The sequence below is a fragment of the Sorex fumeus genome, unplaced genomic scaffold (assembly GCF_029834395.1).
Source record: "Sorex fumeus unplaced genomic scaffold, SorFum_2.1 ptg000155l, whole genome shotgun sequence".
NCBI lineage: Eukaryota > Metazoa > Chordata > Mammalia > Eulipotyphla > Soricidae > Sorex > Sorex fumeus.
This window is the reverse complement of record NW_026606212.1, coordinates 1302853-1329515: the sequence shown is the minus strand read 5'-3', so window position 1 is coordinate 1329515 and position 26663 is coordinate 1302853. Positions and strand designations below refer to the sequence as shown.

The 26663-nt window shown below is 46.5% G+C and overlaps 1 protein-coding gene and 1 pseudogene across 1 annotated transcript in view; both read left to right on the top strand.

Moving 5' to 3' along the window:
- The window catches only part of LOC130016466 (GPN-loop GTPase 3-like), a 46565-nt gene extending 36155 nt beyond the window's left edge, over positions 1-10410 (top strand). The window contains 4 exon segments of the mRNA XM_056107178.1: positions 1217-1325; positions 3152-3327; positions 5774-5893; positions 10348-10410. Of these exon segments, the coding sequence (XP_055963153.1) occupies positions 1217-1325; positions 3152-3327; positions 5774-5893; positions 10348-10410 (468 nt within the window).
- Positions 10411-10800: 390 nt separating this feature from the next.
- The window catches only part of LOC130016465 (GPN-loop GTPase 3-like), a 37801-nt pseudogene continuing 21938 nt past the window's right edge, over positions 10801-26663 (top strand).

Sequence of the window (26663 nt, the reverse complement as noted above, 5' to 3'; positions counted from 1 at the left end):
TAACTGTTGCATTCAGAGATGGTGGTTTTGTTGAGAGTGAATGGATTAAAAGGAACAAGACTGTTTCTCATGAACATTGTCTTTGTGAGATTCTGTTGTAATCCGACCTTTCCACACTCACGGTCCAAGTCGGTCAGCATTTGTGCCACTTGGCTGAAGTTTGGTGTTATTAGAACGAGGTCATCAGCAAAGCGGAGGTGATGTAGTTGCTGACATCTATCTTCACTCCCATTCCTTCCCATTCCAGTTGTTGCATGATATTCTCGAGGGTGGCACTGAAGAGTTTTTGTGAAAAGGTATCACCCTGCCAAACCCCTATCTTGAGCGGCACCTTGAACTCCTGAGAAACCTCAAGGAGCTTAGTTATCGTGTGGATATGGTCAATGCTGCTGAATCCTTTTTGGAACCTTGCTTGTTCACATAGTTGTCCTTCATCTAGTGTTTTGCCAATCCTATTCTGGATGACATGAGTGAACTGTTTGTAGATGACAGACATTAGGCAGATTGGGCGATAGTTGCCAATGTTGTGGATGTCTCCCTTCTTGCATAGTAGTACGGTCTTGCTGGTTTTCCATTGGGATGGAAACTTGCATTCAGACAGGTAGCGTGTGAAGAGCCGAGCCAGAGTATTGATGAGTACTGATGGTAAGTTCTTCAGGTGCTCAGGTCTGATCTTGTCTGGGCGAGGTGCTCTTTGTTTCTTTACCGAAGAGATGGCATGTCGAATTTCGGAAGGGAGAACATTGGGAACGACATATCCATCATGCGGAATTTGGTATGTGGGCAAGTGGGTGTGGCTATTAAAGAGGTCTGAGTAGAGGTCATGAATAATCTCCATTGCCCTTGTGGAAGATGTGATAGATTTGTCAGGATGTCGGAGGGCAGTCATCTTGGTCTTGTAGTTGGTGAAGGACAGCGGGCATTACAAATGCTTTTCCTGGCTTCTGCCACATCGACCAGCACTGCTGCTCTCCTGTCTTTGAGGTCATCCTTGATCTCTTCTCTGCACTGTTTTGCCAGCTCAGACATTTGCTTGCAGTTGCCTGAGGCATGTGCCAAGCCACGTTGGCGAATAAGTTCAAGAGTGTTCGAATGAACGCGGTTTTTTATGGTTATCTCTCTCATGGCATTCCTCGCACAATCCTGGAGGTGCTGAATCATTTGATCGTATTGGGTCTGCCAGAAGCTATGTCCCCTGCTGCCTCCCGGTCCACAGAGCACCTACTGTGCCACCATGGTCCAGCACTGTGAAGCCCTGGGCCGTTCTGTTCAGGTGGTGAACTTAGATATCGCAGCAGAGCATTTCAACTATGATTTGATGGCTGGTGAGTCCCGGGCGCAGCCTTCCCTCTCTTTGGGGGCCCTGAGGCAGTGAGTGCTGCCCACTGCTTCTGGGATGGCACCGAAGCTGAAAACTTCGTTCAGACTGATCCCTGCTTTCATGGTAGAGAGCAGAAGGTAGAACATCAAGTGTTAGCATCCACTTATTAATGTGCTTGTGACAGTTCCCTTTGCTTCTCTTAATAAAAAGTGAGATGTCACAGGCATCGCTTTAAATTCTTGGGTCAGAGGGGATTGAAGTCAAGTTGGCTGCATGCAAGGCAAGCGCCTTTAGTCTATCTTGCCCTTGTTTTTCCTGATGCTCGGGTGAGTCCTGGCTCTGCACTCAGGAATAATTCCTGGTGGTGCTTGGGGAGACCATATGGATGCCGGGGATTGAACCCTGATCAAAAGTGTGCAAGGCGAACGCCCTATCCACTGTACTATCCCTCCCTGCCCTGTCCCTTGCTTCACCTCTTTTATTTTATTTTATTTTATTTTGCTTTTTGGGTCACACTCCGCAATGCTCAGGGGTCACTCCTGGTTCATGCACTCAGGAACTATTCCTGGCTGTGCTCAGGGGACCATATGGGTTGCTGGGAATTGAACCCGAGTTGGGCCACGTGCAAGGCAAACGCCCTACCCGCTGTGCTATCGCTCCAACCCCACTTCACTTTTTTTAGAACAGATGCTTTATATGCACAGTATTGAGAATGCAAAAGGTACCTGAGAGTGTGCAGGAAAAGTTCACTCCCAACTCTTGCTTCCTGTGAGGCCGAGAATATTTCCTAAGTCTGTAGTGTTATTCCTTAGCATCTTTGCACAAAATTAAGTGTGGAGGCCAGGTAGACAGTAGAGGGGTTCGGAGCAAATAATTGGCACACATAGGATGCTGTTTTAATGCCCAGCACTGCAGGGCCCCCTGAGCACTGTTGGGTACCGTAGTCCTGTAGCCCCTAAGCCCTTCCAGGTGATCATCTCATTTTGGGGCGCTGCTGTTTGCTCTCTGGCCCCTGGGCCTCCTGAACACTGCCTGGGAGGCCAAAGGGGAAGAAAAAAAATCAGAGTCCAAGGTGCTAACTTAGAGGAATGTAGTGCATGTTTCGGGATGCCCCTGACCACCAGCTGTGGTTCCAAAACCAAAGGAAGAAAGAGGTCAAAATACAGTACAAGAATTGAAGCATTTGGTTTAACTGTTGGGGGTCGCTACTGGCTCTGCTCCTGCAGGGCTTACGTGGGGGTGGAATTTGAACTGGGCCTAAATCCTTCTTGTCTCTTTGGCCTTTTGTTTTGTTTTGGGGCCGCATCTGGTGGTGCTCAGGGTTTGCTGCTGATACTGCTGTCAATCCAGGGTGTGTGCCCTGCCCTTATCATTTATAAGTACAACTACTAGCCTTCTAAGAATACTGCCCCTTGTGTTTCTGGTTTAAGTCTACCTGGGAGACTGTAATGCATCATTACTTGAGAGTGGGATTCCCTTGACTACTGTAATTTATTTAGTTGTTTTTTTTTCTTTTCTTGATGGGTGGGGTGGGGTTTGGGTCACACCCAGCTGTGTTCTGCACTTCTGGCTCTCTGCTCCGGGATCACTCCTGGTGAAGCTGAGGAACTATATGAGGTGCCAAGGATTGAACGTGGGTTGTCCACATGCAAGGCAAGCGCCTTACCCACTGTTCTATTCCTCTGGCCCCTGTTTGGTGTCTTTTTGTTTTTGTTTTTTTGTATTTCTTTCTAGCCCCTGTTCAGTTTCTGTGGATACTGTCACAGTTGTAATTACTAATTCATGTAAATATTTTGGAATGCACGCTCATTTCTTGTTTATTCTTTGGAGACATCTGGGAACTGATCGAGGTGGATGATGTGCTGAAGGATGGCTCCCTGCGCTTCGGTCCCAATGGAGGACTGTTGTTTTGCATGGAGTACTTTGCCAATAACTTTGAGTGGCTGGAGAACTGCCTTGGCCATATCGAGGATGACTACATCGTTTTTGACTGTCCAGGTAGCTCAGTAATTAGATTGTCATCTTCCCTGGGTTGTGCAGTTCTGTCCTTGGTGGGAGAAAGTGAAATTAGCATCTCATTTACTTTTACCCCAGATTCTTGGACAGTGGACTGTCATCCCATGAGGGGCTGTGGAATGTCTGTTTTCTTCTGTTTGGGGGCCACATCCAGAGGTGCTAGAGGCTGGGGCTCTTCCTAACTGTTATCAGGGGGTTGCTCCCAGCCCTGCTTGGGGAACCAAAGCATGCTGGGAACTGAGCCCAGGCTTTCTGCATGCAGAGCATATGCTCAGTCTGTTGTTTCTTGGGTACCAGGTCATGCAGCTTTTTTTTTTTTTTTGCTTTACGGGTCACACCTGGTGATGCTCAGGAATTACTCCTGGATTTGGACTCAGGAATCATTCATGGCAGTGCTCAGGGGACCATATGGGATGCTGGGAATCGAACCTGGGTCAGCCGTGTGCAAGGTAAACGCCCTACCTGCTTTACTCTCACTCCAGCTTCGGTTATGCAGCTCTTGAAAGGTTTGCTTTAGAGCTAGAGAGACAGAAGAATGGGTAGGATGCTGCTGCAGACACAGGTTCAGTCCTTGACACCATATATGGGTCAATGAATACTAGTAGGTATGGGCCAAAACCAAGATTTTTTGTTTGTTTATTTTTTAGGGCCATAGTACAGCAGCTAAAGCCCTTGCCTTACTTTCTGCCAGCCCATGTTTGGATCCCTGGTACCAGATAGGATCCCCCAAGCACTGCCAGGAGTTATTTTTAGTACAGAGTCAGGAATCCTCCCAGAGTACCAGTGGGTGTGGCCCAAAGTTCCTCCCCTCAAACTAAGAGAATAAAAATTTGTTTTAAAATCTGTCATTGTCGGGGCTGGATCGATGCAATAGCACAGCGGATGGGGCGTTTGCCTTGCACGTGCACGACCCAGGTTCGAATCCCAGCATCCCACATGGTCCCCTGAGCACCGCCAGGAGTGGTTCCTGAGTGCAGAGCCAGGAGTAAACCCTGAGCATCTCTGGGTGTGACCCAAAAAGCAAAAATAATAATAAATAAATAAATAAATAAATAAATGAAATCCCTGTGACTGTTCTCTAGTTGTTCATTGATTTGCTTGAGCAGGCCCAGTAACTTCTCCATTGTGAGACTTGTTGTTACTGTGTTCGTCATATCGAATACGTCACAGGTAGCTTAACAGTCTTTGCCATGTGGGCAATATACTCGCGGTAGCTTGCCGGGCTTTCCGAGAGGGGCAGAGGAGTTGAACCCGGTTTGGCTGGGCCGGCTGCGAGCATGGCAAATGCCCTACCGCTGTGCTGTCACTGCAGCCCGTTTTAAAATCATTTTTAATAATTTTAGTGCAACCAGCCAACATGGCCGACTGGAGTTTGATTCCTCCACCCCTCTTGGAGAGCCCAGCAGGCTACGGAAGAGTATCTCGCCTGCACAGCAGAGCCTGGCAAGCTCCCCGTGACATATTCAATATGCCAAATACAGTAACAATTGTCACAATGGAGATGTTACTGGGCCTGCTCGAGCAAATCGATGAACAGGAGGACAGTGATGATGATGATGACAGTATATTTTCTTCGTATGCCCCTTTTACGTACATGTGCACCCAGAGTTGCTTAAAAAATTCCGGGAGGGGGGGGCAGGGAGCAGGTGTGATAGAACAATGGGTTGGGCATTTGCCTTGCATGCGGCTGACCTGGAACCCATGCATCTCATATGGTCCCCCAAGCACTGCCAGGAGTAATTCGTGAGTGCAGAGCCAGGAGTAAACCCAGCGCATCACCAGGTGTGACCCAAAATGAAAAAAAAATATTGGGGGAGCCAGAGAGATACTACAGTGGGGAGGGCACTTGCCTTGCACACAGCTAAGGTGATCCCTGTTACCCTATATGGTTCCTGGAGCCTGCCACGATTCATCCCTGAGCACAGAATCAAGAATAAGCCCTGAGCACTATAACTTAGTTCCTCCCCCCCCAAAAAAAACAAAAATTGAATATAGTGTAGGGGCTAGAGATATAGTGGGCTGGGGACATGCTTTACATGTAGTGGGCCTTGCATGTAGGACTCTGAGTAGCCTCGAGCCCTCCCAGCAGTTTCGGAGAGACCCTCAAGCATCCCCACCTGCGGCTTAAAACAAGCAAAATTGAATATATTACTTCTGGGGATTGACTTCCTTTAAAAAAAATTTGGGGGGCACCGCGGGTGCCGTATCTGATGAAGCTCAGGGGTTACTCCTAGCTCCTGTGCTCAGGAATTACTCCTGGCTATGCTCAAGGGACCCTATGGGATCGAACCCAGGTTGGCTGTGTGCAAGGCAAGTTCCCACCCTCTATACTATCTCTCAAGCCCTCTAAAACAGTTTCCGGGAAAAGTTTTTATCCCATAATTGAGGGTTGAATGTATTTCATGCTCATAATAAGCTTGTGTTCTTGGCGGTCAGATCGAGTTGTACACAAACCTGCCCGTGATGAAACAGCTGGTTCAGCAGCTGGAACAGTGGGAGTTCCGAGTCTGTGGAGTGTTTCTCATTGATTCTCAATTCATAGTGGAGTCGTTCAAGGTTTGAAACTATACCTGTCCTTGATTTTTCAGTCTCTGGCACAAACAGCGTACAAATACCTTTAGTCATAGTCATATAATTCTTAACAGTTCATGAACTATACCCACAAGTGACTTAGAACTTATGTTTGTTAAATTAATATGCTAAGAAGATGGCTCCAGTGGCAGAGCACAGAGCTGGCATGTTAGAGGCCACGTTTCCCCCTTGTGCACTGTTCAGTGTAGTTCTAGTGGTCCCAAACTCTCAGCTGTCGCCTTCAGGAGTCGTCCCAGGGCGGTATCAGAAGTAAGTCCCAAGCACCACTGTGTGTGGCTCCAGACTAGAAAAAAAAATGCTGGATGCTAGAGAGCTAGTACAGTGGGTAGAGCTCTTGCCTTGCATGTGGCCAGCCTGGGTGTCATTCCTGCCATGCTGCCACCGGGCCCCCGAGCCCCTCCAGGAGTGATCCTTGACCACAAAGCTCGGAGTACTACTGGGTATTCCCCAAAACTGAAAGGGAGGGCGTTTGCTTCCGTCTCCAGCACCTGTATGGTTCCCAAAGCTGGTCAGGAGTAATTCCTGAGTGCAGAGCCAGAAGTGACCCCTTAGTTATATCAGGGGATTGTGTGACCCAGAAACCCAAAAGGAAACACCCATCAGGGGAGGTGGAGAGGGAGCATGAGAGAAGATAACGTTAAAGGTCAGAAATAGAACAGGGCTTCCCAAAAATAAATAAATAAATAAGTAAATTTTAAAAATGGGGGCTGGAGTGATAGTACAGCAGGTAGGGCCTTGCACACAGCCAATCCGGGTTCGATTCCTAGCATGCCTCAGCACCACTAGGAGTAATTCCTGAGTGCAGAGCCAGGAGTAACCCCTGTGCATTGCCAGGTATTACCACCCTTCCCTTCTCAAAAAAAATAGTAAAGGGCTTAAGGAGCTCGCCTTGATGTGGCCCACCTGCTTTTAATCTCTGTCACTACATGTTTCCTCAGTACTGAACTCAACCCCACCTTACTCTTAACACCTTAAAATATTGTTGAGTGGAGAAGTGTGGTCACTACAGCTCGAGTTTCTCCTTCCCATCTCACCTTTAGAATCCTAAGGTCAGCTATTGGCCCAGCAGTCTTCTGTTCGGCCATGCCTGGCAGTGCTCAGGGCTCACTACTGGCGCTGGGCTGAGGAATCACTTAGGTAGTGCTCTGGGAACCCTGTGGAGTGCTGGGCTAGAACCTGGGCTGACCAGGCGCAAGGCAAGCGCCTTAAAGCCTGGACTCTTGCTCGGGCCCCAATCTTAGCGTTTCTCCTATTTAGGTGGGTTTTGTTCCAGTGGGGATCAGAAACCTTTTATGTGGACACTGTTGGTGACAACTGATTCATTGTCCCTTTCCTCCTTCCTCTTTCAGCTTATTTCTGGCATCTTGACAGCCTTGAGTGCTATGGTATCTCTAGAAATCCCCCAAGTTAACATTTTTTTTCATTTCATTTCATCATCCTGTTATTAGTCGATTGCCTCGAGCAGGCCCCAGTAAGGTCTCTTTCATCCTAGCCCTGAGATTGTATTCACAGCTCTTTAGGAGAATGAGACCCATCATTGTTACTGGTATTTTGCATATTTGGTATGCCTCTGGGAGTTTGCCAGACTCTGCCCTGTGGGCAGGCTACATTCAATAGCCTGCAAGTTTGTCCAAAGTAGGAAAGAGACAATAAGATGTCATAAAAAAAAGTTCTGATTAGATGTTAACATCATGACAAAAATGGACCTGCTGAGTAAAAGAGCTAAAAAGGAAATTGAGAAGTAAGTTCACTATAATTAAGGTCTCATTTGCAGTGCTGAACCTTTTTCGTTTCACTTTGATTGTCAGTCTACAAATTTAGTGTTTAGGATTCTTTCATTCACCAGTCTCTCATGTTTAAAGGTTTCTAGATCCAGACAGGTCGCCACCAACGTCGTCTGGATGTGGCCTTCCCTCACCTCTGAAAAAGGTTGTCATTGGTTGTAGCAAAGAGGGCAGGAGGCCACACTGAGCAGTGGTCAGAGTTTATTCTTGGCTCTGCCTCCAGAAGTCATTCCTGGTGGGCTCAGTGAGCATACAGGATGCGGGGGATCAAACCCGGGTGCATCCCTTGCCTACTTGCAAGGCAAGCGCCCACCTCAGTGTACTAGCTCTTCCGTCCCACAGCAGAGAAATTCTGCAATGTCTTTTTTTCCTGGCCACTTGGCACATCAGAATTGCCTGTACCCTTTTGAAATTTTCAGTGGTTGTTGAATGAAGATCAATTACGATAAAAGAAGTCCCAGTCTCTGGTTGGGGCAGGAGCGATAGCACAGCAGGTAGGGCATTTGCCTTGCACGTGTCTGACCTGGGTTTGATTCCTAGCATCCCATAGGTCCCCTGAGCACCACCAGGAATTATTCCTGAGTGCATGAACCAGGAATAACTCCTGTGCATCACCAGGTAAAAAAGGTAAAGGTAAAGGCCCCCCCGTTGATCGTCGATTTGCTCGAGCGGGCCCAGTAACGTCTCCATTGGAGACTTTGTTGTTACTGTGTCTGGCATATCGAATACTCTTGGTAGCTTGCCGGGCTCTGGTCCCTGAGCACAGAGCCAGGATTGCTCTGCCCTCCTGTTTGATCTAAGCAGCTCCTTAAGTTAAAGTCTTGGGGGCAGCAGGAACCTGGCCCGTTCTGGCTGATCTCTGGGTGTGGCTCAAGAACTCAAAACCAAAAAAAAAAAAGTGTAACCAAAACATAAATAAATAAATATAAATAAAAAGTCCTGGGAGCTTGGTGTGATAATCTCTGTATCCTGGCAGTTGTTCAGGTTACACAGCAGTTGGTGGGTATAACTGTCTGGCTACTGGAAGGTCCAGTCCCAAACCGTGTAGGCTTGGAAATCTCAGCCCTGGGTCCCCCACACCTGGGTTGCTCTGCCAGTTCATTTATGCGTGTAGCTCATCCAAGCGTGTGGAGAGTGGTCTCAGCATGACTTTGGCCTGGTGCTGGAGGTCTTCTGCTGTTGGCCATGGTGAGGACAGTCAGGCATGGGGTAGGAGTCTCCACCTTGTTCTCTCCAGGAGCTTGGTGTGATAATCGAGTGATTATCAGTGATTCATTAAAAAGTAAAAAATTTAAAAAAACAAATTAAAATGGAAAAATTAAAAAATTTAAAAATTTTAAAAGTGAAATTTAAGAAAAGAAAAGAAAATGGAAGTTGTTGGGGAGCCGGGCAGGCGGGGCTCTGGGTGAAGAGCAGAGAGTGTTTATTGCGCAATAACTTATTCCCTAGCACCCTCATTTTTTAAAATTATTATTAGAATTTTTTTTTTTTTTGCTTTTTGGGTCACACCCGTTGATACTCAGTGTTTCCTCCTGGCTCTGCACTCAGGAATTACTCCTGGTGGTGCTCAGTGGACCATACGGGATGCTGGGAATCAAACCTCGCGGACCACTTGCAAGGCAAATGCCATGCCCGCTGTCATATCGCTCCAACACCCCAATTTTTTAATTTTATAAAGTTTTTTACAATATTTGATTGCATTCAATATTCAGACTCCAATCCCACCACCATTACACCTTCTAAGCACCACATTTCTGGTAGTTCTATCCCGAACCGCAATCCCTGTCCCAAAGCAGAACTGAAATAATCTATTCTCTTGTACTGTTTGATATGAAAAACTGCCAGGGCGCTGGAGTGATAGCACAGTGGATAGGACGTTTGCCTTGCACGCGGCGAAACTGTGTTGATTCCAAGCATCCCATATAGTCCCCTGAGCACCATTAGCCAGGGATAATTCCTGAGTGCAGAGCCAGGAGAAATTCCTGTGCATCGACAGGTATGATCCCCCCAAAAAAAATCTCTGAAAATCCTATAAAAAAGTATCCTTAGAGGAAGGAGTGTGTATTCTACCCAGGGGCCGTTAAGCCCTTCTGTAAGAGATCACTAACATGTTGTAAAAGGTTGAGCCTTGTGTGTTTATATATATATAGCACAGCGGTAGGGCGTTTGCCTTGCACACAGCCAACGTGGCCAACCCGAGTTCGATTCCTCCACCCCTCTCAGAGAGCCCGGCAAGCTACCGAGAGTATCTCGCCCCCATGGCAGAGCCTGGCAAGCTCCCCGTGACGTACTCGATATGCCAAACACGGTAACAACAAAGTCTGCAGTGGAGACGTTACTGGACCCGCTCGAGCAAATCGATGAACAATGGGAGGACAGTGATACAGTGAATCAAAACCCTGGTTGCAGATTACGTGGCTTTTGTGCTCCAGAACCTGAGGGTGCTTTGGGCCCCCGGTTCAGAAAAGGCAAGTGCCCCAACCTAGTGCTGTCTTGTTCGCCCCAATTTTGTTAGTGAATATCTATTAGCACTACTACTGGGTATTATAGAGCATTGCCTGAACAGTAGGTCAATACATACTGGGTCTGCGGAGAAATCAATGTATTTTCTATTTTGTGTTATATTTATATCAGGAACATGAAGATGAATCGTCTTCTATGTTGGATGAATATTTTCAAGAATGCCAGAACAAATGAAGAGTATGTTACGATGCAACTGGATGCGGGCCTGGAGTGATAGCACAGTAGGTAGGGCGTTTACCTTGCACGCAGCAGACCTGGATTCGATTCCCAACATCCCATATGGTCCACCAAGCGCCGCCAGGAGTAATTCCTGAGTGAAGAGGCAGGAGTAACACCTGTGCTCTCCGGGTGTGACCCAAAAACCAAAAAAAGAAAAAGAAAAAGAAATGCAACTGGATGCTTGTGAAGAGTAGCAATCACAATTTATTTAAATGAAAATATAATAGATAAAGTAAAAACAAAGAATAAATATCATAAAATATACCGAGGCAAGATACTCATTGGTGGGAGGGTCTCCAGACAGAGACACTGATGTGAGACCCTGGGCTTCTTTCAGTTGTAAACATGCTAGGTCCTCTGGGAACTTGTCCAATGTTGCCACAGCTGGTGGCCGTGCAGCTGGTGCTCGAGAGATCAGTGACAGCGCTGTCCGTCGACACGGAGCCAAGTATGCTTTCAGAGCTGGAGCTAAAGAATCAATAAGAGAAAAGGTTACCCAGATGGCTCCTTCCATGGATTCTCCAAAGCTGACCCCAACAGGGAGCCCAGCAGGAAGGGGAGACCATGGGCCGACCTCACGGGGGTTTCCTGTGGAGGCCTCCCCAGAATGGGCTCTCCGGCCTGTGACTCTCCTTTCCCACACCAGCGCCCAGGACACCTCTAGGTGGGCCTTTTCCCATTCCCCCTTTACTTGTGCATATACACACACCCCTTGGTTCTTACCCGTTTTCTTCTGGTGCTCTGAGTCTCGTTCTCTGCCATATGTGTAAGGCCATGGCACTGAACGCGGTGCTCTTTGGGGAGTTGACAATCCTTGGCCAATCTCAACTTTCTGCTTAGATGGTGTCTGGCTCTGCTTGGTGCTGCTGATTCCAGACTTTCTTCAGAGGAACTGGACCCAGAGGATATGTAGAAGATCTTCTTTCTCTCCTGTGGGCTGCTCTGCTGAGGGAGCGTCTCTCTCTCCTGTGGGCTGCTCTGTGGAGGGAGAACCACAAAGGCTCAGCTCCAGAAGCACTGCTTCCCCCCCCACCCCCCCTTCTGAGTTCCTCCCTGCTGGTGGACCTGCATCTACACAGGTCTCCCATAGGAATGAGATTGAAACAATCAAGTTTAGAAAAGTCTTGGCCAAAGAGCACCTCCTAGTGCCAACTCAGTGAGCAGTGACCAGGCCTTGGGGGGCTAGGTTTGATGACTCACCTGCTAGGAGCAGGCTGCCCTCAAGATGTTCGCACAACACACACAGACACACGTACATACACAAATACACATACTCACACACACACCATCTCCAGTACACACTCAAATTTACTCCCTCCGATAAACACGTTCACACCCGGGTGTGCACACTCTTCCACACACACACAGCTTCTGCGCCATCACACTCAGGGAGGAGATGAAGACTGATCACGGTCATCAGTGCTGGGGCTGCCAGGGCCAGTTCCTGCTGACCTGAACTAGCGGCTGTCTTCGAGAAGAATTCCGGGGAGTTCTCCAATGAGTCCTCACCCAGTTTCTGAATCTTTTCAGTGTCCTACACTTGGGGGTTTTACAACCACGATTTCTTGGTAAACAGCAAAACATGTTTGCTGTCTGTGCGTTTCCGCAGTGAACCAAGTAATGAGTATGGGGGCAGTTGGGGAGGCTGCAGAATGTCTGGTTGCATCACAAAGAGAGGTCGGTGATGTCATCGGGCACATCACAGGGAGGCAGGTCAACTGTGGCCCTGGCAGCAGGGCTTGCTCTCTGTGCAGCCCCCTCTGGACTGCTGCTGTTCTCCCTGTCCCAGAAGTTCTATTCATGTGGTGAACTCAAGGCCATGGGGTGAGCAGGGAGCAGCCACTTGAAAGAATGTGCTGCTAAAAAGTTATTTTCCTTTTTTTTTTTATGTAGGTGTACTGCTATTTATTCGGCCACTGATTAGGTGATTGAATTGGGCATGAACTCCACCTTACTCTCTTTTTTTCATTTTTTATCACTGTCTTTATTGAATCACCGTGAGAGCAGTTACAAAGCTTTTGGGTCTAAGTCTCAGTCATACAATGAAACACCCGTACCTTCACCAGTGCCCATTCTCCACTACCGAAATCTCCAATGTACCGCCATCCCACACCCTCCCTCTACCTGTGGGGAGATGATTTCCACATTACTCTCTCTCTACTTTGATCACATTCAATAGTTCGACACCAGACCCACCATTATTATTTGAGATTTTACCCGAACACTCAGATTTGCTGAAAAGGCAACAGTAGACAATTTGTGATCTATTGCTGGTTATGGATAACATATGATGTCGCGCGGCTGCAGTAAGGCCATGTGGTTTTGAAATCCTGAAATTTTAACACTAATCTGGATGGATTTCTCCCAAAGGCCACTGGGTTTCGAGATTTGCTCCTGAGTGTCTGGGATCATGGCCATTGAGCAGCTTGATTAGGAGCCAGAGAGGGCGTTCATGAGCGATTACTTGGGGTCTTGTTGGGGTGGAGAGGACAGGACCGGCTCTCCCCCCATCCCGCGAGGCCAAACAAATTTTATCACTGTGGGCCCAAGCCTGACTGTCCAGTGGCCTCTGGAGGATGATGGCTTCCGAGCCGCCAAGAGGGAGCTGGCGGAGTGACAACACCCTTTCTTCCCTGGGGAGGCCCGGCCACAGTAAGGGACTGTGGGGTCCGGACATACTTCTGCCAATTGCCACTGGGTTTCGAGGTTTGTTTCTGAGTCTCCGGGATCATGGCCATTAAGCAGCTTTATCAGGAGCCAGAGAGGCCATTCGTTGGCGATGACTTGGGGTCTCGATGGGGTGGGGTGGACAGGCCCGGCCTCCACCCCCATCCCTCAAGGCCCTGCATGTCTCGTCACTTGGGGTCCAAATCTGACTGTCCAGTGGCCTCTGAAGGATGGCGGCCACTGCGCCGCCGAGGGGAACAGGCCAAGGCACGAAACCTATTCCCACCTGGATTGGCCCAGCATTGGTAACCTACTGCAGGGACCAGACGCATTTCTGCCAAAAGCCCCTGGGTTTCGAGATTTGTTTCTGAGTTTCTGGGATCATGGCCATGAAACAGTTCAATCAGGAACCAGAGAGGCCATGCCTCCAATTATATAGCTGAACTGGAGGTGTTCTGTGGGTGTGTTTCCCACATATCTAACTTTTGGCCGTGTACTTTCTTGGTAAACTTTGCCCAAGTCTTTGGAGTCTGGCCAAACGCACAGCAGGAATTTTTTTATTAGTGAGGTACAGTTGCAGACTTACAAATTTTTGTGCTTGGGTTTCAATTATACAGTGATCAAATACCCATCTCTCCACCAGTGCCCATTTCCCACCACCACGGATCCCAGGATCCCTCCCACCCCCCATTCCCCTCATCCCACCCTGCCATTGTAGCAGGACATTCCCTTTTGTTCTCTCTCTCTTATTGGGTGTTGCGGTTTGCAAAAGAGGCAATGGGTGACAGTCATGTTTGGTCTATAGTCTACTTTCAGCATGCTTCTCCCATCCTGGGAGGAATCTCCCAACACCTTTATTTGGTGTTCCCTTCTCTATCTGATCTCCCTTTTCCACTAGCATGTGTGGTTTGCCTCCAAGGCATGGAGGAAAATTCATGGTACTCATCTCGGCCATTCTTGGGTGTTAGTCTCCTATTTTATTACTTTATGTTCCCCAGATGAATGCATTCTTTCTATGTCTATTCCTTTCTTTCTGAGACATTTTTCTTAACATGATATTTTCCATGTAGTACCACTTGTATGGACATTTCATGACTTCGTCTTTTCTAACAGCTACACAGTACTCCATTGTGTAAATGTGCCAAAGTTTCTTTGACCAGTCATCTGTTCTCGGGCACTCAGGTTTTTTTCAGATTCTGGCTATTGTAAAGTGTGACACAGCAGCAATTTTGGGGTATGTGGATGTCTGAAGGCGCCATCATGCTGCTGATGCACTCGCCTCACAGGTACAGATTGACCTGCTGGCGGCACCATTCCCCTATCCTTTTTTTTTTAAGTGCAGCAAAAATAGATTATTGTAAGAAATTTGGAAATTGGATGTGAAGGGAGAGAAAGTGAAGAATATGGGTTCATGAGCAAACTTGGGCTTCTCCAAAGTAGAAAAAAAGTGGGAAGAGAAATAGTTGTTCAAGGGAGAACATGGACTTCTCCAGAGTCAAAAAATCTGAAAGCTCCAGAGTGAAAAAATCTGAAAGTTTGTTTTCATGAAAAAAAAATCGCAAGCAATAATGAGTCTGTTATCAGCAGCATGCCTGAATCTGATGTTTAGTTATTTTGGAATTGCTGTGCTTAAAGCAATCTTTAATAGCATCAGGGCTGCAGACTTAATATAAAGGATGGTGTGTCCTTTGAATGCAAGATGCCCAGGTCCATTCCTGGCATCATACGTTCTGTACCATCCATCAGGAGTGACTTCCAAGACCAGAAATGGAAGTCACCTTGTACACCCCAGGTACCACCCTGTGTGATTCCAAAGCCCTCCTTTCCCTCAAAGTAAAATAATATGAATGGCACCAAGTACGATTGTGAGAATTGAGGAGGCATAGAACTAGTACTGCAGGTTGGGTGCTTGCCTTGCATGCATCCAGCTTGGTTTCCTTCCCCATTCGTGTGGTCCCAGGAGCCCTAGAGGGTGATCGAGAGTGATCTCTGGCTAAGCTCTAGGCACAGCTAGGTGTACTCCTCCTCCCAAAAAAGATTTTGAAGGTGAAATTGCAATGAATGTAAATAATTTTGTATATAACAAAGTAGCACTGATGATCACAGGTGCTGTTGGATAATTTTTATTGATTTTGGGGAGCAAAATGTATTGTAACATACATTTTTTTCCAAAGGAAATATACCTGTGAAAATTAAGAAAGATCATTATCTTACCTTTATCTTTTAGTTTTCCTACACTGAATATTATTTGTACAATTAAAAGACTAAAAGTCACTTGATCGTTTGATCACTTGATACCCCGTTACTCATCGATTTACTTGAGCGGTGCCAGTAACATCTCCATTCATCCCTGTTGTGTTCTAGCGTAGCCCAGTGGCATCTGCTCCTTCTAGGAATATGCAGAGCCTCAAACCGATCATTCAGGGTCTTTTCTGTTTGTCTATTTTATTAGTGAAGCACCATGAGGTACGGTTGTAGACTTACAACTTTTTTTGTGCTTAGGTTTCAGTTATCCAATGATCGAGTACCCATCTCACCACCGTGCCCATTCTCCACCCCCACCAATCCCAGTATCCCTCCCATCCGAGATCCCCCATCCCACCTGCCTCTGTGGCAGGGTACTCCGTTTTGTTCTATCTCTCCTTTTGGTTGCTGTGGTCTGCAGAAGAGACACTGGGTGGCAATCATGTTCAGTCCATAGACTACTTTCAGCAGGCATCTCCCATCCTGGGCAGATCTTCCCAGCACCCTTTATTTGGTGCTCCCTTCTCTATCTGAGTTGCCTTTACCCTTAGAGTGTGCGGTTGGCCTCTCAGCCATGGAGAGAACAACCTGGTACCTATCACAGCTGTTCTTGGGTGTTAGTCTCTTATTTTGTTACTTTATGTTACCCAGATGAATGCAATCTTTCTATGTCTGTCCCTCTCTTTCTGACTCATTTCGCTTAGCATGATATTTTCCATGTAATACCACTTGTATGGCAATTTCATGACTTCATTTTTTCTAACTGCTACATAGTAGTCCATTGTGTAGATGTACCAAAGTTTCTTTAACCAGTCATCTGTTCTCGGGCACTCAGGTTTTTTTCATATTCTAGCTATTGTAAACAGTGCTGCAATGAATAAACAAGTGCAGATGTCACTTCGACTATACTTTTTAGCCTCCCCGGGGTATATTCCCTGGAGTGGTATTGATGGGTCAAATGGGAGCTCAATTTCTAATTTTTTGAGAGTCTCCCATACTGTTTTCCAAAAGGGTTGAACCAGTTGGCATTCCCACCAGCAGTGAAGGAGGGTCCCTTTCACGCCACATCCGTGCCAACACAGGTTGCTTTTGTTCTTTTGAATGTGGGCCAATCTCTGTGGTTTGACATGATATCTCATTGTTGTTTTGGTCTGCATCTCCCTGATGATTAATGATGTAGAGCATTTTCTCATGTGCCTTTTAGCCATTCGGATTTCTTCTTTGAGAAAGTCTCTGTTCATTTTGTTGCCCCACTATTTGATGGGGCTGGATGTTTTCTTCTTGTGGAGTTCAACCAGTTCTTTGTATATCCTTGATATCAACCCCTTGTCGGATGTGTACTTGGAAAACATCCTTTCCCATTCTGTAGATTGTCTTTGTATTTTGGTCACTGTTTCTTTTGAGGTACTGAAGCCTCTTAATTTAAAATAGTTCCATTTGTCTCTCTCTGTTTTCACTTGCTTGGCCAGTGGCGTGACATCTTTGAAGATACCATTAGCTTCAATGTCATGGAGTATTTTGCCAACTTTGTCTTCAATGTATTTTATGGATTCCGGTCTGATGTTGAGGTCTTTAATCCATTTTGATCTTCCTTTTGTACATGATGTTAGGCTAAGATCTAAGCCCAGTTTGTTGCATGTAGTCATACGGTTTGGCAGCACCATTCGTTGAAAAGGCTTTCCTTACTCCACTTTGAATTTCTTGCCCCTTTATCAAAGATTAGATGATCATATGTTTGAGGGGAAATGTCAGTATATTCAACCCTGTTCCATAGGTCTGCAGCTCTGCCTTTGTTCCAGTACCATGCTGTTTTAATTATTACTGCTTTGTATTAGAGTTTGAGGTTCGGGAGGTTTATTCGTCCCATTTTCTTTTTCCCAAGAACTCCTTTAGCTATTCGAGAAGTCTTAATTGTTCCATATAAATTTCAGGAGTGTTTGCTCCATTTCTTTGAAGAATGCCATGCGTATCGTGTGTAAACTCACGCAAAGGGGGCACGACACACAGCAGCGGTGGCTCTATCTCTCCCGCCGCCCGCGTTCAGAAGTCTCACCCTTCTTCCCCCACCCAGGGAAGGTCGATGACGATGGTCAGGCAAAGGAAGGAATGAGGCCAGTGTGGTTGGTCTTAGTCACAGTTTATTCCAACCCTCTCTCCATCTACACCAGTCTCTCTTATCTGCCTCTGCTCCCCCTTCTTCCGCTCCCATGCTACTTCATTCTCCTTCTCCATCCCCCTTCATTCTCCTTCTCTGGATTCTGATCCCTCTTTCTCTTCCTTCTGATCCCCTTCTCCTTCCTTCTGACCTCTGCTTCTTCCTCTGAACCCTTCTGACCCCCCCCCCCCCCCCCCACTCCTGCAGTCTAGTTAAATCCCAAAGCATGAAGGGTTGGGGTAACAATTACAAATATGTGCAGTCACAACCAATAGGGATAGAAATCTTAGCCTCAGGGAAAGCCACTCCTAGGACAGATCCTTTCTCTGCAGGACGACCCACCCGAGGGCGGGATCCCAAGGGTGTGTCTCTCCTCTCCTTGTCTGACGAGCATATAAGAATATATAATATATGTCATTTTGTATGGATACAGTAAGAAATATCTTAAACTTATAGAATTGCTCTCCGAGGGCCATCTCGATCTCAGACTACAGTGCTCAGGCCAGATAGTCTTTCCCACCCCAGCAGGATCCTAGTCTCGTCGTTACCTTTGGATCATGGCAGCATTTGTCTATGATCAAACTCTTAACTTATAGTTAAGAATCGTGGCACCTTGACCTGGCCCATTTCAATGCCAGGGTTGCTCACTGCTTGCCCTGGGTCCATTCTGTCCCTCGTCGGTATCCTGCTTTTGCGGTGTTAGAAACTAAGGGCAACTGAGGCTTAAGTCGAGAAAGCAGATGCCTGGGAGTGACTAATATTCAAAGCCAATCAAATCCTAGGTTACAAAGCATAATGTAATGGTCTTCCTGTATCTATACAAAAAGGGCATTGCTTTAAAGTAAACTGTTCATAAGGCATAAGGAGAGGAGAAAGGCAATATTTCACTCATACATATAAAATCATAGATTTCTGGGGAACTGATCTTACAGATTAACAGAGTCTGATTAAGGGGAAAGCTCTCATTTTTAAAGGTCTCTCATTTTTAAAGGTTTCTAGATCCAGACTTGTATTCTTTATTAGATGATTCTACAAGTAACTTCAGAGGCCAAAAATTAAAAAAATTGACTAACGCCGTATGTGGGCTGGTAAGACTGTATTTTTCTAATTTTTGGTGGGGTGTGGGCCACCTGTGCTGGGGGGCCTAGGGGCCACTCTGATTATTGGCCCACCAGAATAGTAGTGGTCAGTGCTAGGGCCCAGAGGGCCGTACCAGCAGTATTGGTTGCTTCCTGGCTATGCCCAGCAATGCTCAGGATTCCATATGGTGCCAAGAATCAAGCCCTGTGCTAATCCCTGGGCTGATGAGTATTGCAAGTGTTTGGGGTTGTAGTGGTAAGTTTTTAAGGTTTGGGAGCCACACCTGGTGGTGCTCAGGGGCTGAGGCAAGCGCCCAACTCAGTGTACTAGCTCTCCCGTCCCAAAGCAGAGAAATTCTGCAATGTCTTTTTTTTCTGGCCACTTGGCACATCAGAATTGCCTGTACCCTTTTGAAATTTTCAGTGGTGGTTGAATGCAGATAAATTACTATAAAAGAAGTCTCAGTCTCTGGTCAGGGTGGAGCGTTTGCGTTGCATGCGTCCGACCTGGGTTTGATTCCTAGCAATCCATAGGTCCCCTGAGCACCAACAGGAGTTATTCCTGAGTGCATGAACCAGAAGTAACCGCTGTGCATCGCCGGGTATGACCCCCCCCCAAAAAATTTTTAGTTAAGTAATATTGTAATGTTACTAGTGTTCCAATAGGTCAGAGTTCATAAAAAAATTAATGCTGATTTGCTGTTGTTCTATCTGCTCCTCCCTGCACAGGCATAGATGGTTTTAATTAGACTACCAATGTTCACACACAAGCATCAGTTGAATGACCTTTCTGAAATTTCTAATTTGTAGATTGATGACTACAGCATGGTCTGATTTTTGCCTTACGATCAGTCAGATGAAGAAAGCAGGAACATTGTATTACAGCATATTGATTTTGCCATTCAGTATGGAGAAGACTTGGAATTCAAAGAACCCAAGGTAATTTCTGACGATTTAGATGTGCCAGGGCCAGAGAATGCGGCAGAGGCAAAGATCATTCTCTGCCTCCCCTAGGCTGACGCTGGGTCATTCCCTGTTTCATGTCTGGTCCCCGAGCACAGAGCCTGGATTTGCCCTGAACACCTCTGCCCTCCTGTTTGATCTAAGCAGCTCCTTAAGTTAAAGTCTCGGGGGCAGCAAGAACCTGGTCCTTTCTGGCTGATCTCTGGATATGGCTGACGAACTCAAAGCCAAAAAAAAAACAAAACAAAAAAAAAAAACAAAAACAACCCCAAAAAAACAAAGAGTAACCAAAACCCTGGTTGTGGATTAGGTGGCTTTTGTACTCCAGAACCTGATGGTGCTTTGGGCCCCCGGTTCAGGGTGGAGCCCCACCCCCTGTGCTGTCTCCTTCGCCCCAATTTGGTTAATGAATATCTATTACCACTACCACTGGGTATTATAGAGCATTGTCTGAACAGTAGGTATATACATACTGGGTTTGCGGAGAAATCAATGTATTTTCTATTTTGTGTTTTATTTATATCAGGAACATGAAGATGAAGAAGAATGCCAGAACAAATGAAGAGTATGTTACGATGCAACTGGATGCGGGACTGGAGTGATAGCACAGTGGGTAGGGCACTTACCTTGCACGCAACAGACCTGGGTTCGATTCCCAACATCCCATATGATCCACCAAGCGCCGCCAGGAGTAATTCCTGAGTGAAGAGCCAGGAGTAACACCTGTGCTCTCCGGGTGTGACCCAAAAACAAAAAAAAGAAAAAGAAAAAAAGAGGCAACTGGATGCTTGTGAAGAGTAGCAATCACAATTTATTTAAATGAAAATATAAGAGATAAAGTAAAAACAAAGAATAAAAATTATAAAATATAATGAGGCAAGATACTCATTGGTGGGAGGGTATCCAGACAGAGACACTGATTTGAGACCCTGGACTTCTTTCAGTTGTAAACATGCTAGGTCCTCTGGGAACTGGTCCAATGTTGCCACAGCGGGTGGCCATGCAGCTGGTACTCGAGAGATCATTGACAGCTCTGTCATTCGACACGGAGCCAAGTATGCTTTCAGAGCAGGAGCTAAAGAATCAATAAGAGAAAAGGTCACCCAGAGGGCTCCTTCCATGGATTCTCCAAAGCTGACCCCAACAGGGAGCCCAGCAGGAACGGGAGACCATGGGCCCACCTCACAGGGGTTTCCTGTGGAGGCCTCCCCGGAATGGGCTCTCCGGCGGGTGATTCTCCTTTCCCACACCAGCCCCCAGGACACCTCTAGGTGGGCCTTTTCCCATTCCTCTTTTTCTTGTGCATATACACACACCCCTTGGATCTTACCCGTTTTCTTCTGGTGCTCTGAGTCTCGTTCCCTGCCATATGTGTCAGGCCATAGCCAAGAAGGCGGTGCCCTTTGGGGAGTTGACAATCCTTGGCCAATCTCAACTTTCTGCTTAGATGGTGTCTGGTTCTGCTTGGTGCTGGCTGATTCCAGACTTTCTTCAGAGGAACTGGACCCAGAGGATATGTAGAAGATCTTCTTTCTCTCCTGTGGGCTGCTCTGCGGAGGGAGCGTCTCTCTCTCCTGTGGGCTGCTCTGCGGAGGGAGAACCACAAAGGCTCAGATCCAGAAGCGCTGCTTTCCCCTCCCTTCTGAGTTCCTCCCTGCTGGTGGACCTGCATCTACACAGGCTTCCCATAGGAAGGAGATTGAAACAATCAAGTTTAGAAAAGTCTTGGCCCAAGAGCAAATGCCAACTCAGTGAGCAGTGACCTGGCCTTGGGGGCTAGATTTGATGACTCACCTGCTAGGAGCAGGCTGCTCTCAAGATGATCTCACAATTCACACGCACACACATACAGACACACGTACATACACAAATACACATACTCACACACACACACACACACCATCTCTAGTACACACTCAAATTTACTCCCTCCGATAAACACGTTCACACCCGGGTGTGCACACTCTTCCACACACACAGCTTCTGCGCCATCACACTCAGGGAGTGATGAAGACTGATCACGGGCATCAGTGCTGGGGCTGCCCGGGCCAGTTCCTGCTGACCTGAACTAGCGGCTGTCTTCGTGAAGCATTCCGGGGAGTTCTCCAATGAGTTCTCACCCAGTTTCTGAATCTTTTCAGTGTCCTACACTTGGGGGTTTTACAACCACGATTTCTTGGTAAACAGCAAAACATGTTTGCTGTCTATGCGTTTCCGCAGTGAACCAAGTAATGAGTATGGGGGCAGTTGGGGAGGCTGCAGAATGTCTGGTTGCATCACAAAGAGAGGTCGGTGATGTCATCGAGCGCATCACAGCGAGGACAGGTCAGCTGTGGCCCTGGCAGCAGGGCTTGCTCTCTGTGCAGCCCCTCTGGGCTGCTGCTGCTCTCCCTGTTCCCAGAAGTTCTATTCATGTGGTGAACTCAAGGCCCTGGGGAGAGCAGGGAGCAGCCACTTGAAAGAATGTTCTGGTAAAAATTTATTTTCCTTTTTTTTGTTTTAATGTAGGAGTACTGCTATTTATTCAGCCACTGATTAGCTGATTGAATTGGGCATGAACGCCACCTTACTCTCTTTTTTTCATTTTTTATCATTGTCTTTATTGAATCACCGTGAGAGCAGTTACAAAGCTTTTGGGTCTAAGTCTCAGTCATACAATGAAACACCTTCACCAGTGCCCATTCTCCACCACCATATCCCCAATATACCCCCATCCCACACCCTCCCTCTACCTGTGGGGCAGATGATTTCCACATTACTCTCTCTCTACTTTGATCACATTCAATATTTCGACACCAGACCCACCATTATTATTTGAGATTTTACCCCAACACTCAGATCTGCTGAAAAGGCAACAGTAGACAATTTGTGTTCTATTGCTGGTTTTGGATAACATATGTTGCATGGCTGCTGTAGTGGTCGCGTGATTTTGAAATTTCCAAAATTTAGCTCTTAAATCAGGGGATTTCTTCTAAAACCTGCTGGGTTCCGAGATTTGCTCCAGAGACTCTGGGATCATGGCCGATAAGCAGCTTGATCAGGAGCCAGAGAGGCCGGTCGTGGTTGATGACCTGGGGTCTCGTTGGGGTGGGGAGGACAGGCCAGGCTCCCCCTCCATCTCGCGAGGCACAACAAATTTCGTCACTGTGGGCCCAAGCCTGACTGTCCAGTGGCCTTTGGAGGATGATGGCCACCGAGCCGCCAAGAGGGAGCAGGCGGAATGGGAACACCCTTTCCTCCCTGGGGTGTTCTGGTGACAGTCATGTACTGTGGGGTCCGGCTGCACTTCTGCCAAATGCCACTGGGTATCAAGGTTTGTTGCTGAGTCTCTGGGATCATGGCCATTAAGCAGCTTGTTTAGGATCCAGAGAGGCTGTTCGTGGGCGATAACTTGGGGTCTCGTTGGGGTGGGGACGACAGGCCCGGCTCTCCCCCCATCACCCAATGCCCTGCGTGTCTCATGACTGGGGGCCCCAACCTGACTGTCCAGTGGCCTCTGAAGCATGGCAGCCACAGGGCCGCTGGGGGGAACAGGCCAAAGCACGAAACCTATTCCCACCTGGATTGGCCCAGCACTGGTAACCTACTGCACGGACCAGACACATTTTTTCCAAAAGCCCCTGCCTTTCGAGATTTGTTCCTGAGTCTCTGAGATAATGGCCATTAAGCAGTTCAATCAGGAACCAGAGAGGCCATGCCTCCAATATTATAGCTAAGCCGGAGGTGTTTTGTGGGTGTGTTTTCCACATACCTAACTTTTGGCCATTTACTTTCTTGTTAAACTTTGCCCCAAGTTTTTGAAGTCTGGCCAAAGGCACAGCAGCAATTTTTTTTTTATTAGTGAGACATCATGAGGTACAGTTGCAGACTTACAAATTTTTGTGCTTGGGTTTCAATTATAAAGTGATCAAATACCCATCTCTCCACCAGTGCCCATTTCCTACCACCATGGATCCCAGTATCCCTCCCACCCCCCATTCCCCTCCTCCCACCCTGCCACTGTAGCAGGGCATTCTCTTTTGTTCTCTCTCTCTTATTCAGTGTTGTGGTTTGCAAAAGAGACATTGGGTGCCAATCATGTTTGGTCTATAGTATATTTACAGCATGCTTCTCCCATCCTGGGAGGATCCTCCCAACACCGTTATTTGGTGTTCCCTTCTCTATCTGAGCTCCCTTTTCCTCTAGCATGTGTGGTTGGCCTCCAAGCCATGAGTCCGATTCCTGGTACTAATCTCAGCCACTCTTGGGTGTTAGTCTCCTTTTTTTTTTACTTTATGTTCCACAGATGAATGCAATCTTTCTATGTCTACCCCTTTCTTTCTGAGTTATTTCCCTTTATATGATACTTTCCATGTCTTACCCCTTGTATGGAAATTTCATGACCGTTTTTTCTAACAGCTACACAGTACTCCATTGTGTAAATGTGCCAAAGTTTCTTTAACCAGTCATCTGTTCTCAGGCACTCAGGTTTTTTCCAGATTCTGGCTATTGTAAAGAGTGACACAGCAGCAATTTTGGGGTATCTGGAAGTGTGAAGGCGCCATGAGGCTGCTGATGCACTCGCCTCACAGGTACAGATTGACCTGCTGGCTTCACCATACTCCTGTCCTTTTTTTTTTAATGCAGCAAAAAAAGATTATTGTAAGAAATTTGGAGATTGGATGTGAAGGGAGAGAAAGTGAAGAATATGGGCTCATGAGCAAACATGGGCTTCTCCAAAGTAGAAAAAAAGTGGGAAGAGAAATACTTGTTCAAGGGAGAACATGGGCTTCTCCAGAGTGAAAAAATCTGAAAGTGCCAGACTGAAAAAAACTGAAAGCTCAAAAGTGAAAAAATGTGAGTTTTTTTTTCATGGGAAAAAAAAATCCAAGCAATAATGAGTCTGTTATCAACAGCATGCCTGAATCTGATGTTGAGTTATTTTGGAATTGCTGCTGCTTAAACCAATCTTTAATAGCATCAGGGCTGCAGACTTAATATAAAGGATGGTGTGTCCTTTGAGTGCAAGATGCCCAGGTCCATTCCTGGCACCATATGTTCTGTACCATCCGTCAGGAGTGACTTCCAAGACCAGAGATGGAAGTCACCTTGTGCACCCCAGGTACCACCCTGTGTGATCCCAAATCCCTCCTTTCCCTCAACGTAAAATAATATGAATAGCACCAAGTACGATTGTGAGAATTGAGGAGGCATAGAACTAGTACTGCAGGTTGGGTGCTTGCCTTGCATGCATACAGCTTGGGTTCCTTCCCCATTACTGCGTGTGGTCCCAGGAGCCCCTGAGGGTGATCGAGAGTGATCTCTGGCTAAGTTCTAGGCACAGCTAGGTGTACTCCTCCCAAAAAAGAGTTTGAAGGTGAAATTGCAATGAATGTAAATAATTTTGTATATAAGAAAGTAGCAATGATGGTCACAGCGGTTATTGGATAATTTTTATTGATTTTGGTGAGCAAAAGTTATTGTAACATACAATTTTTTTTCAAAGGAAAAATACCTGGGAAAATTAAGTAAGATCATTATCTTACCTTTATCTTTTAGTTTTCATACACTGAAAATTATTTGTACAATTAAAAGACTAAAAATCACTTGATCGCTCGATCACTTGATACCCCGTTACTCATCGATTTACTCGAACGGGTGCAAGTAACGTTTCCATTCATCCCTGTTGTGTGCTAGCGTAGCCTAATGGCACGTGCTCGTTCTCTCGTTCTAGGAATATGCAGAGCCTCATACGGATCATTCAGGGTCTTTTCTGTTTGTCTGTTTTATTAGTGAAACACCATGAGTTACAGTTGTAGACTTACAAGTTGTTGTGGTTGGGTTTCAGTTATACAATTATTGAGTACCCATCCCACCACCAGTGCCCATTCTCCACCCCCACCAATCCCAGTATCCCTCCCATCCGCCATCCCCCATCCCACCCTGCCTCTGTGGCAGGGCACTCCCTTTTGTTCTAGCTCTCCTTTTGTGTGCTGTGTCTTCAGAAGAGACATTGGTTGGCAGTCATGTTCGGTCCATAGACTACTTTCAGCAGGCATCTCCTATCCTGGGCAGATCTTCCCAGCATCCTTAATTTGGTGCTCCCTTCTCTATCTGAGTTGCCTTTACCCCTAGAGTGTGTAGCTGGCCTCTCAGTCATGGAGAGAACAACCTGGTATCTATCACAGCTGTTCTTGGGTGTTAATCTCTTATTTTGTTACTTTATGTTACCCAGATGAATGCAGTCTTTCTATGTATGTCCCTCTCTTTCTGACTCATTTCGCTTAGCCTAATATTTTCCATGTAGTACCACTTGTATGTAAATTTCATGACTTCATTTTTTCTAACTGCTAAGTACTACTCCATTGTGTAGATGTACCAAAGTTTCTTTATCTAGTCATCTATTCTCTGGCACTCAGGTTTTTTCCATATTCTAGCTATTGTAAACAGTGTTGCAATGAAGAAACAAGTGCAGATGTCACTTCAACTATACTTTTGAACCTTTCTGGGATATATTCCCAGGAGTGGTATTGATGGGTCAAATGGGAGCTCAATTTCTAATTTTTTGAGAGTCATCCATACTGTTTTCCAAAAGGGCTGAACCAGTTGGCATTCCCACCATCAGTGAAGGAGGGTCCCTTTCTCGCCACATCCACACCAACACAGGTTGCTTTTGTTCTTTTGAATGTGGGCCAGTCTCTGTGGTGTGAAATGATATCTCATTGTTGTTTTGAACTGCATCTCCCTGATGATTAATGATGTAGACTATTTTCTCATGTGCCTTTTAGCCATTCGGATTTCTTCTTTGAGAAAGTCTGTGTTCATTTCGTTGCCCCACTTTTTGATGGGGTTGGATGTTTTCTTCTTGTGGAGTCCAACCAGTTCTTTGTATATCCTTGATATCAACCCCTTGTCGGATGTGTATCTGGAGAACATCCTTTTCCACTCTGTAGATTGTCTTTGTATTTTGGTCACTGTTTCTTTTGTGGTGCAGAAGGTTCTTAGTTTAAGATAGTCCCATTTGTCTATCTCTGTTTTCACTTGATTGGCCAGTGGCGTGACATCTTTGAAAATACCATTAGCTTCAATGTCATGGAGGGTTTTGCCAACTTTGTCTTCAA